Source organism: Solea solea, chromosome 4 (assembly GCF_958295425.1).
Source record: "Solea solea chromosome 4, fSolSol10.1, whole genome shotgun sequence".
NCBI lineage: Eukaryota > Metazoa > Chordata > Actinopteri > Pleuronectiformes > Soleidae > Solea > Solea solea.
This window is the reverse complement of record NC_081137.1, coordinates 14,953,357-14,970,821: the sequence shown is the minus strand read 5'-3', so window position 1 is coordinate 14,970,821 and position 17,465 is coordinate 14,953,357. Positions and strand designations below refer to the sequence as shown.

The 17,465-nt window shown below is 39.1% G+C and overlaps 1 protein-coding gene across 1 annotated transcript; it reads left to right on the top strand.

The window, feature by feature from the left end:
• Positions 1-1,714: 1,714 nt before the first annotated feature.
• On the top strand, positions 1,715-6,998 carry ruvbl2 (RuvB-like AAA ATPase 2). Its single transcript, XM_058626931.1, has 15 exons — positions 1,715-1,727; positions 1,876-1,992; positions 2,616-2,670; positions 2,831-2,886; positions 3,074-3,215; positions 3,426-3,555; positions 3,640-3,706; positions 3,801-3,907; positions 4,031-4,124; positions 4,823-5,041; positions 5,122-5,240; positions 5,410-5,529; positions 5,619-5,748; positions 6,365-6,479; positions 6,658-6,998. The coding sequence occupies exons 3-15, from the start codon at positions 2,616-2,618 to the stop codon at positions 6,681-6,683; spliced, it is 1,380 nt and encodes a 459-aa protein (XP_058482914.1). The 5' UTR covers positions 1,715-1,727; positions 1,876-1,992; the 3' UTR covers positions 6,684-6,998.
• Positions 6,999-17,465: the final 10,467 nt, after the last annotated feature.

The following is a 17,465-nucleotide window of genomic DNA, read 5'->3' as shown; positions in this document are numbered from 1 at the left end:
TGATTGAAATATTCAATGGGACCATTTATACGACTAGGATATGCTTTTAATGAATATATTTTTTAATCAATAAATTTTTTTAGAACAAGATTGTGGTTTTAATCTATCCTCATACTCTCAGAAACGTCCTTATGCTTTTGCCCTCCAGGTTGATGAATGAATCTGAACCTACTTTATCAGGGACACATTATCTCCATGGTCCAGCTGCCTGTCAGATCAAGAACTACATATTTTCTCTGAAGTATATTCAAATAAATAATTGTTGACATAATATTAATTTCGTTCATGAATCAATTTGAGAGACAAAGGTGGACAGTGTGTGTTATGACTGGTGCTTTGAGAGTGAACAGCAGTGTTGGTTTTGTGGAAGTCTGAGAGCTTTGGGAGAAACTGTACAGAAGGAGGTGAGGTGTAACGGAGAGCTCCTGAATTAACGCATGGTCGAAACTCGCCAAGCAGCAGCTTTCGTAGTTTGTGCTATGCTTAACTAAGGTATGGCCCAGTGTAATAATACAGATCGTTATCATCTAGTTATTCATTAAAGATCTGGATTCAGGTGATAGTTTTCTTTATGAAAACAACTCAACAGAAGAAATGAAATTCAGGGAGGCACTTGAGCATGTCTATTGACAAATCCTGTTTTTTTTCTTCTTTTTTTTCTTTTCAAACAAATACCAGTGATAACACTTCACAACAACAGTTTGTAACTTCCAGTATCGCCCTCCTGTCCCTGTATGAGAAAAGTAGATTGTGGAATCCTAAAACTGTGGCCTGAAGGGAAAACTTTGAGGATATTACATAAAGGATATGAAAGTCTCCCCCTAGGATCCTGGAAACCTTTATTTAAATATTTTCTAAACTTTTCCAGTTTTCCCAGAATGGAAAAACACCTTCAGGCTTAAACTACTAAGTATTTGACACTTCGTAGGTATTTAATCAGGAAAAAGGAGACAAACAAATACCCCTCAAATCCCATATATTTGCCATTAACAGGTGATGGGGATCACTACTAAGTGTTAACCACAATCAGTAGGCATAGAAAAAGGCATATTAAATAAAACAAACTCAAAATGTTGGGCCTGGTCTTTCTTTTCTGATTTCACTAAAACTTGTTAAGGATGGTATTGAGGTTGGTTGTCATTAAATATATTAGCTTAAAGAAATGAGGAAAACATGGATATAAGAAGCATCTAAAAGTTAACAGTTGTTGTTGTAATATTGTTGTTTTTCGTAGGCATACATACCTATAAAATCTCCAGAATCCATGCTCCCTCTAGTGGAGAAACGTGTGCAGTACTTGGCGAGCCTACCATTACCACAAACTCAGTCCTGGGAGACTGAGTGGCAAGAAGTTTCACTGTTTGAGATACAGTAAATGAATGAATTAATGAATGAAAGGATAATAAATTAATTAAAAACTTAAATAGTGCTAGTAAGGTAAAAAATAAAATAAATGTATCTGCCGTCTTTGCACAGCGACCATTTTGACAGGTTCAGATAGAAATGAACAGAGATCAAAGGCAACGGTGTGACTATCTTAGTTATCATTATCGTGAAAAAATAAAAGGACAGCTACGGTATGCAATGTATACAAGAAAAAAGCTCATGTGGATATGCCTTATTTAATGTTATCAATATTCCAAACTTTATTTTCTTTCGGCTTTTCCTGGTAAAACATGTAACATATACCTATCGTTTTACTCCTTTTCGTCAGTTTCCAGATACAGGTAGTTTTAATTTGAGAATAACACTGCTCAAAAGCAACAGGGTTATAGTATTCTGAATGTATGGTTGTATGGCGGTTTGACTTGCCGAGTAATTTAACAATTATTCAACATTTTACCTGTCTTTTCTCTGCCGCCGCCATGTTCACAGAGGGTAAACCGGAACACATCTTTGCACAACAACTCGTTTCTCTCCGGACACATTTACACTGCGCACCTTCAGAAAGAAGCGCCGCATTCTCACATTTTCACAAGTGTGGCTGCAGAGGTGAGTGTATTTTTAACGGAAAATCACATAAATCCTGTACATTTTGATAGTGTGCGAACATATTGGCTAATCCTCACACAAGTGGCAGCTTTACGTCAACATCAGGGTGTAGGAGTTGTTACAAAAGACAGAAACTTATGAATGGACCTAGCTTGTACGCTAACACAACATTAGCTAGCGTTAGCATTGCGTTTCGTTATACTAATGCTGTTGAGAAGATGGAGCTCAGAGTTTGGCTTCCATAGACCATTTAAGTCACGTTGAGATTGCAGACACGCCAATGTTTTGTTATTAATACATTACAAATAATTGACCACAGGTACATAGGTAACACAACGGTCGAACCAGTAGTGTTGTCTGTCTCTATGACAACCGGGTGGACAGGACAGGTTTTTCTAGGTCACCAACGTCTTTTGAAAATAAATTAATTGGTTTAATACATGACATGTTTACAGGTGGTTGCGGCTCTTGCTTAGCTATGTTTTTAATACAGAGATTGTGAAAGGTAGAAACAATTGTGATGAGTGTTTGCTGTCGCTGCTGGTTTCAATTGAAATGAATTGAATTGAGTTTAATTCATCCAGAAAAACAAAAACAAGTTGTCTTCTTATCCCTCAATGCAGATGGCGACTACAAAGGTTCCAGAGGTTCGCGATATAATGCGAATCGAGAGAATTGGTAAGACATGTCTTACAACAACATATATAACATTTAATAATATCTACACTGACTGCAAAGCTGTCAGTGGATATAGATGAATAATAACTTGATGTGAAAATAGGTAGCCTTTCCCATTTAGAACTAGACTTGACTCTCACCACTTGTATCTTTTGTTCAGGTGCACACTCTCACATCCGAGGCCTTGGTTTGGATGATGCTTTGGAGCCGAGACAGGTAGAGTTAATGATTGTGTCATAACATTTGTGGATTTGAATTTCAGTTTATTTAGTGTAGTCAAGGTAAGTCTAAGCAGGAATGTTCTGAATTTAAAGTCTATGTTTGAATACAACAAAGGGAAAAGGTGTAGATGTGCACCAATATGTCTTGAATTTGGACTCATCTTGTTTCTGTTCACCTGCAGGTGTCTCAGGGGATGGTTGGCCAGCTGGCCTCCCGTCGAGCTGCTGGCATCATTCTGGAGATCATCAAAGATGGCCAAATCGCTGGCAGGGCAGTCCTGATTGCTGGTCAACCTGGCACAGGAAAGACTGCCATTGCTATGGGTAAGTGTTACACAGGAAGCTCTCCAGACTGCAGTGTCAGTTCGTTATCATGGAACTAATATTGTTGCTTTGAGTTAATTTGTTAATATCTTTACATGTCATTTGGCTTTTTTTATCTTCAGTTATATTGAATATCTTTGAATTAAGAATCCCTGTTCACAGATTAATTGATGGTGTGTGGGTTCATTTAGAATGTTCTTGTTTATGCAGGCATCGCCCAGTCTCTTGGCTCTGATACACCGTTCACAGCCTTGGCTGGTAGTGAGATCTTCTCTCTTGAGATGAGCAAAACCGAGGCACTCAGTCAAGCTTTTAGAAAAGCCATTGGAGTGAGAATTAAGTGAGTGAAACACAGTAATCATAAATCATAATTCTTATTATTTTAAATAAATTGCTGTTTAATTATTTTTGTTTTTGGTTACAGAGAAGAAACAGAGATTATTGAAGGAGAGGTGGTGGAAATCCAGATTGATAGACCAGCCACTGGAACGGTAGGCGGTTTACACAGTTGCCTGCTTTGGAAAATATTTGAACAAACAATCTTTTTGGATTATCATGTTACTGACAGTATTTATTTTCTATCAGGGTGCCAAGGTAGGAAAGCTGACTCTAAAGACTACTGAGATGGAGACAATATATGATTTAGGCAACAAGATGATTGAAAGTCTTAGTAAAGAGAAGGTTCAAGCAGGGTAAGTCAATCCCCACTTTATGTATATTTAAAAGATCAGTATGCAACCTCCAATTTCACAACCTTTGGGTCTGTGATTCAGTCGTTTTTAATTTAAATAACGTTTTACACTGATATCTTTCAGAGATGTTATTACCATTGACAAAGCCACTGGAAAGATCAGCAAACTGGGCCGCTCCTTCACCAGAGCCAGAGACTATGATGCCATGGGAGCTCAGGTATGCTGACACATCACTAAAATCTTTGGAGAGCAACTAAATGTTCTTTGGTCACCTTGTATAGACATGGCATAGACATTTTGTATGTCTGTGCCTTGGACTTTTAACTTCCCCAATGTCCGCCTGGTAAACTTGTGTTTTCTATCTGCAATGCCAGAACTCGCACCCAAGCATGGATGACGTCTTGGTCAAAGCCAATGAAAGACAGGGCTAATCAAAGCAATTGACACTTTAAAAAGCCTTCAAAAAAAAAACTTTAAAATAATTCCTGTACACTACTCCCTGTGTGTGTGCAACAATAGATGACTGGTGTACTCAACACAGTTTTTTGACAGAACTTGCACTCAAGCAATTTATTTTTGCAAATAAAAGGTGAAGATGATGATGATTTTTGTCGGAAAAATAACTCAATATAATAGAAATCACCACGCGCATGCTGTTTTTGTAGGGAATAGCACGGGTGGTCTGGGTGCTTTGTATGTATGTCTTTTTTTAATGTGACTGGAGCCAGTAACATCATTACACCATTTAGCTTAAGTATACTTTAAATGTTTTCTATTTGAATTGCAATTTGAATTGTGCATGAACGCATAAATGTTTAAAATGCATTAGAAAATGGTGGAAAAAAATCCACGAGCTGAAGCTTCTACAATAGGTACTGTAACAGGGTCCATTCTTTTTGAAATGTGCCTTTGCAGACACAGTTTGTACAGTGTCCAGAGGGAGAGCTGCAGAAGAGGAAAGAGGTGGTCCACACAGTGTCCCTCCATGAGATCGACGTCATCAACAGCCGTACACAAGGATTCCTGGCTCTTTTCTCCGGAGACACCGGAGAGATAAAGTCGGAAGTCCGTGAGCAGATTAATGCTAAAGTGTGCGAGTGGAGGGAAGAGGGAAAAGCAGAGATCATTCCAGGGGTAGGTCCAAGTGTGTAAGTGTGCATGTGTTTCATCTGTGTGATTAGCACATGACTGATTTTCCATGTCTGTGGCTCCAGGTGTTATTTATTGACGAGGTCCATATGCTGGATATGGAGTGCTTTTCTTTCCTGAACCGTGCCCTCGAGAGTGACCTGTCCCCTGTTCTCATTATGGCCACCAACAGAGGCATCACTCGGTATTGTTTACATCTGTCTTCAACTCATATCTAGTTTAGAATTTTCACAAATTGTCACAAAAATCTTTATTTTATGTTGGATTTTCATAAATGATTCAATACTACATAAAAAATATTGAGTATAAGAAGTAAAGTGTCATCACATAATCCTGAACATCCTCCTGTTCAGTATCCGTGGCACAAACTACCAGAGCCCTCATGGAATCCCCATCGACCTGCTCGATCGCCTGCTCATCATCGCCACCTCGCCATACACCGAGAAAGAGACGAGGCAGATCCTCAAGATCCGGTGAGAGTCTGCTCTCATCATCCCATCATCAAACTTTGTTTCCATCTCTGCTGAGTAGAAATGAAGTAAAACCTGGATGTTTATTTCAGGTGTGAGGAGGAGGATGTGGAGCTGAGCGAGGAAGCTCACACTGTCCTGACTCGCATTGGTATGGAGACATCACTGCGTTACGCCATTCAGCTGATCAGCACTGCAGGACTGGTGTGTCGCAAACGCAAGGTAAGCTCAGTCAGTTTAGTTGCTGTACATAGAGGTCACGCTGCAAGTGGCAGGATTGCTAAAAAACTGTTGTTTCATGAGTAAGATGCTAAAATAGTAATGTTTTGGGGTTATGTTTTTCTGTCCTCAGCTCCTTGTCAAAGACAGACACAGACAGGACATTTATTGTATGTTCACAGTGTAGGCAGCTGTTGCAGGTGGCAAAGGAGCAGTTTCAAAGGAATATTACATGACATACTTATATTTGGAAGCTTGAACAGATCTTTATGGTTGGAATGGATGTCTGAATGGATACATTTCAGATAAATTGTGACAACCCTAATGTAAAATATCCAGTAGGAGTGGCTTCTCTCTGACGTGCTTGGATTGGTTAGTCTCCCGGGACGGGCTAGATTTAGCAAAAGCTGTAAACAGAGCCCAGAGGAGTTGGAGAGATGCAATTCTCTTTACTTGATTTATGTTATGTTGAAAGTTTATTGTGGGGGTTGCTGATCACAACTACAAAAAACATCCTGCCTGCTGTAAAACTACAGTTAACCCCCCCCCCGTCGCATGTATTCCTGATTGCTAGTTGCCTTCTCTTGCTGAGGTAATCTTTGTGTTGTGGCTTCTCTAGGGGACAGAAGTGCAGGTGGACGACATTAAGCGGGTCTACTCTTTGTTCCTGGATGAGGCCAGATCCTCTCAATACATGAAGGAGTATCAGGATTCCTTCCTCTTTAATGAAACACGTGAGTTCATCCTTGGTCTCTTATCAGTTCAATCAAAATGTCAACAGTACATCACATTGTCTAAACGCCCCATTCCATTCTTAGTATGTGAATTGTAAGATGATCAGTGAAACTAAATAATGACTCGTACATTATATATTGTAAAATAATAAATTTAAATTCTGTTCTTGCATTTCAGAAAAAGCTCCGATGGACACCTCGTAATAAAGATGACTGCCTCGTTTTTTTTTATGTTGTCGATCCTCTGGAGTTGGAATCTTCTGGATTATGATTTTGCTTAAATTTGAATTCAATCAATTATAAATCATGATAGAATTCAGATGTCGTAAATTCCCTTCATGTTGTGTTCTCAGTTGAACTCTTATTTGGTGTCATTCTGGATTTAGCACAGTTCTGTTCATCACCGAGGCCTTGTGGCAGGAATTACCATTCCTTCTGTGTTTTTCCCCTCCTTTTTTTTTTGCTTACTTTAATGGTTTATTTTTTATGAAAAATATTAAACAGGCTTTTATTAGCAAACTCTTGGCTCTGTTTTTGTGGCTTAGTCTTAAATGCTAGAAGACCACCCTGGTTTTAAATAATTTGTGCCCATCCACTTTAGTTTATATAATACAAATGAACCAAGGTGCTGTGAAATATATCAGTCTGTGACTTTTGCAAATTTATATACATAAATCTAAAAAGAACATTTAATTCACCTTATAAAAATTACATAACAATTTGACATAGACAAATTATTAGTCTCATGGTTGTAAACAAAAAAAAATAGGTGCTATGATTTAAAGCCCCAGTGTGCATTCAATATCGCCCCCCTGTGGGCTTTTGAGTAATTACAAGAACGATATAGTCTCACCTACTTTTGTGGTGTTATTCAAAATGGCGTAACTTGTATGGCTTTACTCTTCTAATCATTCCTGGCAGGCTGTACACTGAGAGGTGCAATGCTGCCCTCCACAGGAAAATCTCATGCTGCATAATTGTCCAACCTCACCTGCTAAGTTGTGACTCAATATGCGTCACTGTGGAGCGCGGCAATGTCGCCACAGACATGAAAATGGAAAGCTGCTAAATAAAGAGAGAGTCATGTGGAGTTGATGATCCTTGTGTGAATGATTTGAATATAGCAGACAAGTGTTTGTATTTAAATGTTTCAGCTTTATACTGACTTTTCCGAACTTGTCATAAACTTCACGTTGCTAATATGCAGTTCATCACAGCTGTTGATATCACATCCAAATATATATGATATACAGTTGTATGGTTTAAAGCCATGGTTCTCAAACTATTGTATGTGCACCACCAGAGCTGGTGATCCTGTTCTACTGTATATGCCAGGGTATGAGAACCGAGTGGAGCGGAGGAATTTTGACCAGTTTGCATAGAAAATGAAACAAATAACTATTTTTTAACAAGAGTCACTTTATCTCTCACTCCATCTTTATCTAATTTGACTATACCAGTGTCAGAAGTATATGTGAGGAAGAGGATCATGATGAGAGAGCAAATTATCTTAAAGGGAATGTATCTGCCTCCTGTGAAAAATCAGGTGGTATAGGCGTTTGAGACCCACTGGTTTAAAGGGAAATATAACACATTTTAAAATGCATGAACATTTCGTGAAGCAAGTAAAAAGTGATCCCCCCTGTTTAAGTCCACTCTGACAGCTGTTGTGGCAACTGTGTTTTCTGAAATAGTGAAGTGTGTACAGAGAAATATGTGCAGCGTAGCCAATAGTAAGAATAAAACCACCATAGCTGTGGATGATAAATGAGCCACTGACAAGTATATGATACAGTTTGTCACCACAGGGTGGAGCCCAAAGATCTCTTGTGTGTGTAATTTCAGTTTGCAGACTGTGGCGACATAAACATGAGCTACTACCTGCTACCATCATTTCTAGTAAGCAAGTGCACGGCATTGCTCAGAGCCTAAAAAAAGACCCTCTTGTCTAAACATTAGACTTATCAAAGCCGTCATCATGTTTGAGTGTGAGCTTGTGGTGTAAATGACCACACGTCAGCATCACACCCAGTCTGTTGCATGTGCAGGTGCTATCCTCATGATTCTCATGATTATTAGTCTTACTAATCCCATTCTCTATCATTCACTGGGAATATGAAGTGTTTGCCTCCCCAGTTATAGTCATAGTAAACTGATAACATAACTGGTAATAAACAGTGCCAGTAAACCAATAGTATATCTGTCCAACTTGCACAGTAAATCACACTTTTCACATTATGAAAACCCCTTGGACGAGTAAGCAATTTGATAAACCACCTTTAAAAATGTTGTTTTACCTGCACAGAGTATGAGAATAGCAGAGATATGTGGAAATGAATATTTTATGCTTGGTGCTGGTGTGAGAGAGGACTGCGTATATTACCCACCCTGCTGCCTACATCCCATAAATCCCCCCTCAGTCCCACGAGAATGCTGTTGGCTTCTGCCTACGCCTGCATCTGATGAATTCACTGGTTGGATTGAAGCTAAGGATAAACGTCATGTGGGTTTAGTTATTTGTATGATAAACAACAGGGTGTGTGCGTGTTTGTCAGAGACACTTCTCTCTTGGGATAATTAAACCCCTTTCTTAACATGCACAACAGTCACTCTCATCCTTTTAAATGTTTTTTTTAAACATACATAAAGTAGTTAGTGAGAGCTGCAGTTGCTTTGTTATTAACTGGCAGTTATTTATGCCTTGTGCTTTGTTCTTCATCCTATACTGTATGATGCTGCTAAGTGACTCTGTCTTGGTTCGAAAAAGAGATTTTAATCTCACTGTGGCTTCTTAGTAACATAAATGTTATATTTAATCAGCCAGTATATAACGGTCTTTATGTTTTGCCACACCCAGGAGTTTAGTCTACATAGGATCGGAAAAGCCTCACTACCTATCTCTGGTAATTTGGTTCGATCTAACCTGAAGATATTTATTTATCTTCCGACTCCAAAGCATTGTTTGAAGACATCATTTGCGAGTGAGTTTTCTTGGACTGATTCCGACTCCTTGTCTCCACACCCCGGTCACAGGCAACAAGGCAGCACAGCACGCCAACACACTGTGGCACTTTGCCCACTGCACAGATTAGGGTTCCCCTTTTCTCTCGTATACATCAGTTATGGCAGGATGCTTCAACTCCATAGGTACGACAGAAAATCAGTGACGACAGAGCCAGACTGATGACTTTCACCCTGCATGGGTCACAGTGACAGGCAGGATTGACTGATGTCGGAGTTCACCGGTCTCAGAATCTAAAAGGCTTTCAGTACGAATGTCATCAGCTAAATGTCAGAATCAGAATCACTGCCATCATCGCTGAAAGGAAATCGGCACCTCGATCAATTGAATTGATCAGAGATATTGTTAGTGAAAAGGTGGGATGAGAAAATAGATTTGCAAGTCATGTTGGCTTTGTGACCCGAACAGAACGGCCAGAACAGCCAAGCGATCAGTCCTGCTGAGATTCAGACCATCACAACATGCCAGTCTCCACTGGGTTTAATTATTTCTGTCATCACCTCATGATGCAGCTTTTGTTTATGTCAGAAAGACACTGGGGCTCAGTGACCAGTCTACAGGGGACTAACAGGAGCCAGTGTCTCTGTAACTTTAGCCCGGAGTCTGGCCCTCACTGTGTTCCCCCCAGCATACGGATAATATAATTGATTTTTTACAAAGATATGGTGCTGATATAAGAGGCTGAACCAATATAATGTGGCTCAGCATTTTAGTTATGTGCCTTGGAATGATATCCACCCATATACTAAAGCAAAATGTCCAACACTGGGGCACAGTAGGCAAGATTCCTTTGGCATTACTGAAAAAAATAATTTCATAAAAACCTTTCAGCACAATGTCAATCACCAACACTTCTGGCGTCTGCACCTCCTTTTGTCCTTTTGTTCACGGCCTCACGACTACATCGTAGCACCATGGGAGGATTTGACCAATCAGAGCACAGACAGTAGGCCTACAGCCAATACCAACAAAAAACACTCCAAAGAAAAGAGAAACAGAAGAAAAAGATCAAGGTTAAAAAAGAGTCAGACAGTAAAGGCAATGAAAAACATTGGCAGAGAGCTTCAGAGATGGAGAGATGGCCTCGGGTCATCTGTTGTGCATAAATCAAGTGTGTAACTGTGCTCATATCACGAGAGGACGGAAATGTGAGGATTTTAATAACCTGGGCCTACTTTATTTGGTCATTGGTCAGCAAAAACACGAGCCCCAGCCCTGCCACCCTCCAAAAACGAGTCTATTACTGCCATTAAAACTCATCATTTTCTAGACTTTGTAGGCATCAGAGAAGATTTTCTCCACTCATTTAGGTTGGTTGGTTAACACATTTGTTTTTTTCTGACAGAAACCAGAATATTTAGGTTTATTTCTTATGTGTGCAGCTCTTTATTTAAGCCTTTTTAGAGCATGATTAACCAAACGAAGGCTACGTACATACAGATTACCAGACTGAATCTGCTGATGGGACTCAGATCAGATTATTGTGGCTGTGTGTAGTATAGAAACAGACATTTGATCATCAATTCTGGATTCAATGGATTGATTAGCCTGAATTATGCTCAACTGTCTCATGTGATCCTGTGAAATAGGCAGCCTATTCTAACACCAATATATAATAAACCAGTAAATAAGTATGATTTTATGATCATTTTGGATTTCACATTCCCACATCTTGCACACACAGTGTACGTAAAAACAGACTCAGACTCCCAATAATTAAGTCACAAAGAATAATTTATGTTCATCCTGTTTCCGCCCCGTCAGCATGTGATCTACACTACCATACTGTTCTACTTATTGTGTCTGTCCTGGCACATTTCTTTTATCATGTCACATTCCTTCAAATGGGATTTGGGGATTTCAACACCATTTGAAGTATGGTTCTCATGAATGGACAGTATTTGAGTCCATTTCCTGAGGTTTTTCAGGAAAAATAAATCCTCATCCGCTCGTTCTCACGGCCACATGTGGAAGGCGGGCAGCGTGAAGTTCCTGTGGTCAAAGAATGAGCTCATTTCGAACCATATCATACTGTGTTTTCACATATGGTATAGAGAATGTGTGTATTATTTGACAAAATCTAAAACAGGATCAAACGACAACAAATAAGTTGAAAAGAAATAAATAATTGAATGTGAACGTATCATACAAATGATATAGTCAATGACCTTGAAAGATATTAGATTGAACCCTTTCGCCAAAAATCATTTTGTAGATTTCCTGATGAGATGCCAATCCTAATATTTTAAATTAGACTTCTTTAGTCACCACTGGGAAATCTGTCATAAAGAGCATTATTGCACTGTTGGATGCAAAGAGTTTATTTTTGAATGGACTTTGTAAAGTAGGTTGCAGCATGCATTCACTTTGAACATCATTGTTCAGTATGCAGGTCACCTGACCTCTTGAATAATCAATCCTGTTTACCATGTCTGATTGTGTTAGAGGGTGAGGAAAGGGAGAGAAGCTCAGAGTTTGAAAACACACCGGAGGCAAATCAGATATGTGATATGGCAAAAAGTTTGTCTTGATGAAACATTTTAAAATTTGTCATCGTTAATTTTCACAAATAAGGATTGATCTCTGCTTCTGGACTTCTGAAAGTTGAAGAAACCACTTAACTGTGGTTTTAAAACGTATTTATGGACGAAAACAAACACTTGTTAAAAAGAGAGGTATTTCATTAATCTGAGGTCCAACATTTAAACCAATTATATGTCTCCGAGGGTGTTTGTTTTGTTTTCTGTCATCGATTATTTTCTCAATTAACTGAGTAATCGCTTGGTCCATGTGAGAAAATGTTGAAAGATGTTGATCAGTCTTTCTCAAAAAAGCTGGAAATGATGATGTTTAATTATTTTTGGGCAAAAACCAAAAATAATTCAGTTTGAATGATTTATTTATTATATGAAGCAAAGAACAATTATTTTAAATTCTTTAAAAAGCAAACCGATTAATTGATTATGAAAATAGTTGAACAGTAATTGTTTCAGCCCTATTCGACATATATATGTGTTGATAATATCTGATATTACAGAGACTTTATTTTAGAACTTGAACCAGTAGTTCATAGGTTCATTCATTATTCAATAGTTAGATCTTAGTAAAACAAAAAAAGTTAGTTGAGAAAATGTAGAAAAATGACATTGTTTATTATATATTTACACTCACTGTGGACCTTATGTATGGAAATGACCTCATTGTGTCTCTACAGTGTAGCCTCACATGTACAAGTACATTTAGTCTTTATGTGGATGTATATAGACTAAATTCACAAAATGATCAGTTTTAGCTGATATTGCTGGGTTAGCAAAGACTCTGGAGCCTCGTGTGCACCTTGATTAACTGCACCAAAAGTTATATGGCAACATTTTTTCCAGCAGTTATTCAGTACTCACTGATTTTGACAGACGGGGAGTTTTGCAAACAGGTCTTCAGACTTGTTCCTGTGAAACATGAGAGTCTAACTGGTTCAACCCAGTTAGGTAGCACTCAATTACACAGGAAAGAGAAATAATAACTGCATGTGTCATGGAATTTTTGGGTTGAGGCACTTTTACTGACATCGATCCAAGTTTGATGATGACTGATACTAAAATGCCAAACTGAAATAGAATCATTTGAACTTGTAAGTTTGTAGAAGAGTAAACATTGATTCTGTACACGGTGCACCAGTGTGTGTTTGTGTTGTCTCTGCTGTACACACCTTTGTACAACCTTTTTGTTATGAATGTAGGTGTGTACATGCTGTATGTATTTATACCCTATAACCTGCTCTTCTACTCCTCCATTCACGCTGTGCTGTTGCCATTGACTGTGTTAGTGCACTGTGCACACAAGCCATTCACAAAGCCGCCTCTCGGCTGCTGCTTCACGTGTGTAACACATGAATGCGTATGATGCCATGTACACTATAGGCACATGCATTAATAGCCTTTAGAGGTTTTTCTGAATCAGTTTATGCTGCAGTGGAAACTCTAAATATAGAATCACGAGAGCTAAAAACAGCAACTAAAGCCTAACAACATCATTCAAGCTTTGCCAAGTCAAGTATAAGCTCATGTTTAATTCAGAGAACTCTGCTATTCATAACTCCCCTCTCGCTGCACCCATGACACTGAACCCACTGCAGCACGTAACAGGCACAGTAACACTATTCCACTGTCAATTTACATTACATCCTTGTTAGTGAGCATGCAAATCAAATTAATCCCTCATCGCGTTTGGGACCTCACTGGCACAGTTTGAAGTGGAGCCACCGCTTCAAGGCGAGATGCGAAACAAGGAGTGATCATTAGAACTTGCTGGAGGGTAATGACGTCTTCTGCTGCTTGCAGCTTCAGTGACAGCAGCCCGGACCCTTACTTGCCATCTATGTCTTCTTGAATCGTCTGCGTCGGTTCCTTCATTGACATTGCTCAGCCCACCATGAAGCACATCGCTTATTTATTCCACATGGGCTGACAGCAAAGAGGAAGAGGAGATCTGAACATGTGTCAGCTCCTTTAATGACCGTTATACATGCAGAGCCGTGCATTAATGCAGACTCTGACGGTCAAGGTTAAATGGCTCCTCTGGCCTGAACCTTCCATCGACACATGAAAGCAGTGATGCTCAACACTGGGAAAGGAAGTCGAAGAGGGAAATCTCTCAAGGTGCATGAAGGGAACCAACTCTAGACTATAATAAATGCCAGTGTTTCGTGTTATTGTCAACTGTTTTGGTGTTTTTCATTTCATACACGTATGGAAATTCACTTACAAACATGTTGGTAATTCGACATAATCTACGAACAAGAACATCTGTTTTTGCTTTATTTTAGAACAGCAAACATAATGTGTGGTGTACCTCAAGGAATGATTCTAGGACCACTTATTCTCTCCTACAAAAAAGCAGTATAAGCGTAATCCTTATTTGCATTTTTCATTTTGTTTGGCTTAATGTGCACAGCTTTCGCTTTGTTGTTGTTGTGAGTGTGACATACAAAAATATGAATGAAACAACAAATATGTGTAAATAAATATGTTGGCACAAATTAGACGAGGCATGGATAACATTTGATCAAGAGGAGTTTGAGAACATTCCGATAAGCCAAGCTGATTGTTTCTGAAGTATTACAATACAGATATTTACTTTGGGATATACAGTGATTAAAGTTAAACACCTTTTTTCATTTCTCCCGTTACTGTTCAGTGCGCTTTAGAGGGCTTTTTTATGGCTATCACTTGCTATATATGAAGGTCATCTAGTCATTTGCTTGACTGTTTTCTCTTGTAATGACAGTGGTTACAAACACGAGCATTTCCCCGCCTCAAGTGTAGCTCTAATGGAGCGAAGCACTATTCTTGTCTTTTCCCCTTAATTGCACATACAGCCTGGAGAGCCATTTGTTGTTCTTCATTCCTTGTTGCTCATTGTGTTCCTCCTATGTCCAGTCTTGTTTGTGCAAAGATATGGTCAGTGGGTGACTCAGTTTGTCACTTTCCATCTTTGTCCTCACATGGTGCAGTGTGTACCGGAGTCAGCATTCATTTATTCGTACATTACTTTTGTGGAATAAAAAAAAAAGTGAGGAACACATCAAAAGCAAAGACATTCCAAATAATAATCAAAACTGCCTGTGGAAAATAGATTCTGGATCTCATATTCACATCCACATGAAACAGTTTCACATTAATGGCAAATTTCATCAGGAGATGACGTCTGTTATGTTTCCATCTCACTTGTCTAAGTGAAAGCGACTCTTTCTTTGTTGTGGAGTAGCTTGGAAAAGTCGGTAGGGTGTTAGCAGGGGGAGGTGAGAGATTCACAGTCGAGGTGTGATTCTGCAAACTGTTGCAAGTTTTCTTTCCTACAGTTGGTCTATTCTGGTGCTGCGGGATACATATCTGTGTTCTATTCTCCAACCATCAGTGTCAGGATTGCAAAGAGGAAGGACCCAAATGCAGGACTGTGTAATTAACAAATCAGTCTTTGATAAAATAAACGACACACTTCCAAGACAGAAAGAGATGGTGTAAGGAAAACCCTGGGATTAAAATACATTCAGACATGGAAACAGAACAGGATGAACAGTCAAACAGAGACTGAATACACTAGGGAGGCAGGGGCAATCAAACACAGGTGAAACTCATTAGACACAGGTGAATCACGTCAGGGAGGGGCAGACAATCATTCCAGAGGGAAAACACAGGAGGTAAGATGAACGTACACAGGGCCAAAGCAAGACAACTAAATAAAAACAGGAAGCAAAATAGACATAACCTATGTGAAGGACAATTGTAAAAGTTAAAATGAAATATAAAATGATCCAAAAGTTGTGAGATATTCCTAAAGCTATTCTCTCAACCTGAAATCACTGGGTAGCATATTTTCTGGCTGAAACTTGAGAAAATAAGTGATTTCAACTTAATGTTTACAACAAAAGTCCTCCTCCAAAAATGGAATAAAGTCTCATTGCAGGCAGAGCAGTCAGCAGAGTTTCATTGTCAGGTAAAAGCAACAAAAACAACAACATAAACAAAAGTAAAAGAAAAGGAGACACAGGTGACACATGTGACATGAGAAAACAGGTGTGACTAATTCTTCCAGGGAATGGCAAAGTGGACATACAACTCAAAAACAAGAAGAGAAACCCTGAACAAAAGCCATGTGTCATGTTTTTGACACATTGTTTTAACGCCTTTCCATGTAACCGGCCACTGAATTAGACAGTGGTTTTTACCACAACATAAACCTATTGTGTCCTACTGTATTTCCGGTAGTGTTTTCTTTTAGAAGCCACAGTAGCTCTTTAATTTAAGCCTAAACATTTTATCAACTTGTCAACACTCATCATTCCCCCAGGGATCCTTTGTGATCACCTGATGAGAATCACAGGGATATTATTATTATTATGTAATTATAACACTTAGAGGAAGTATAAATGGCAACAGCTATACCACAAAAAAGGAACTAGTTTAACTACAAAGTTATTGATTTTCTCTGCACGCACACACAAACACACTCTGGAGGCGTCCTTATTTGTTTCTTGGAATGTGTACGTTTATGTACATTCTCCATCCCCTTGCCCTCCTATTTTTAAATATCTCTCATAATTCAATAAGAATTTATTGTACGCCTTTTACAAAGAGTGAAAGTGTGGGACATAAAGTTTTCTAAACTGCACAAGTAGACCCATCTTATGATCTTGAAATATTTGAACTGACCACATAAACAGCCCTTTCTGTGAATAGTAGGAGTCAGACACCATGGTAATCTTTTAAAAAGCTCAAACATTCAATATGTCCGGGTAAAAACATTACAACATTCAAGAATAACGTTGCATTTTGCAAGTATAACATTTGCTTTACTTCTGAAAGCATTCCAAATCAAAGGTATGCTTCTGCTTGAACTGAAAGCTGACTTTATGCTTCATGGACAAATGAGTACTTTTACAAACAACAGGGCACTGTGATTGAATATGTGTGGTATAATGTGCACTTTTAAACCCCAGACAGGCTGACATTTTGAAGCTCCACATTCACCGGTGGCTATTTTTCAACCTGAATTTACCCAGCGTGTTTCACAAAGTTTGTCCTCTGTGCGTCTAAGTGCAAATGGAAATTCCAGCGCTGACTAGAATGGCTCCCCTTTTCCTGTCTACGCCCCAGTGTTTCCTGCCCGCTGCATGACTAGGTGTGTTGACTTTGAGATTGGAGCATTTGACTTTGGGGTACATATTGGTTTAACTGTGGAAAAGGGTGGGAGTTTCTGTGGGTCAGCCACCCACCAAACACCAATTCTCCACTTTGAGCTTCCTCCGGCTCCTATATAATCTTCTCCTCTTCAATCCAAGGGCATGTCGGATACAAGTATCTGTTGAAGATGTAGCTCCGCCTAATTAGAGGCCTCAGAGGCTACATCTCAAGTCTTCTTTTGTCCAAATGCAGTGTATACTTACTCCCTGCATGTGCTTGTGCTGC

What these genes read in the sequence shown, in the direction of transcription:
- ruvbl2 (XM_058626931.1), top strand. Translation starts at nt 2,616, where the DNA reads ATGGCGACTACAAAGGTTCCAGAGGTTCGCGATATAATGCGAATCGAG. An exon ending in ATGATGCCATGGGAGCTCAG is followed by an intron (nt 4,125 to 4,822) that starts GTATGCTGACAC and finishes GTGCCTTTGCAG; the next exon opens with ACACAGTTTGTACAGTGTCC. An exon ending in CTTCCTCTTTAATGAAACAC is followed by an intron (nt 6,480 to 6,657) that starts GTGAGTTCATCC and finishes CTTGCATTTCAG; the next exon opens with AAAAAGCTCCGATGGACACC.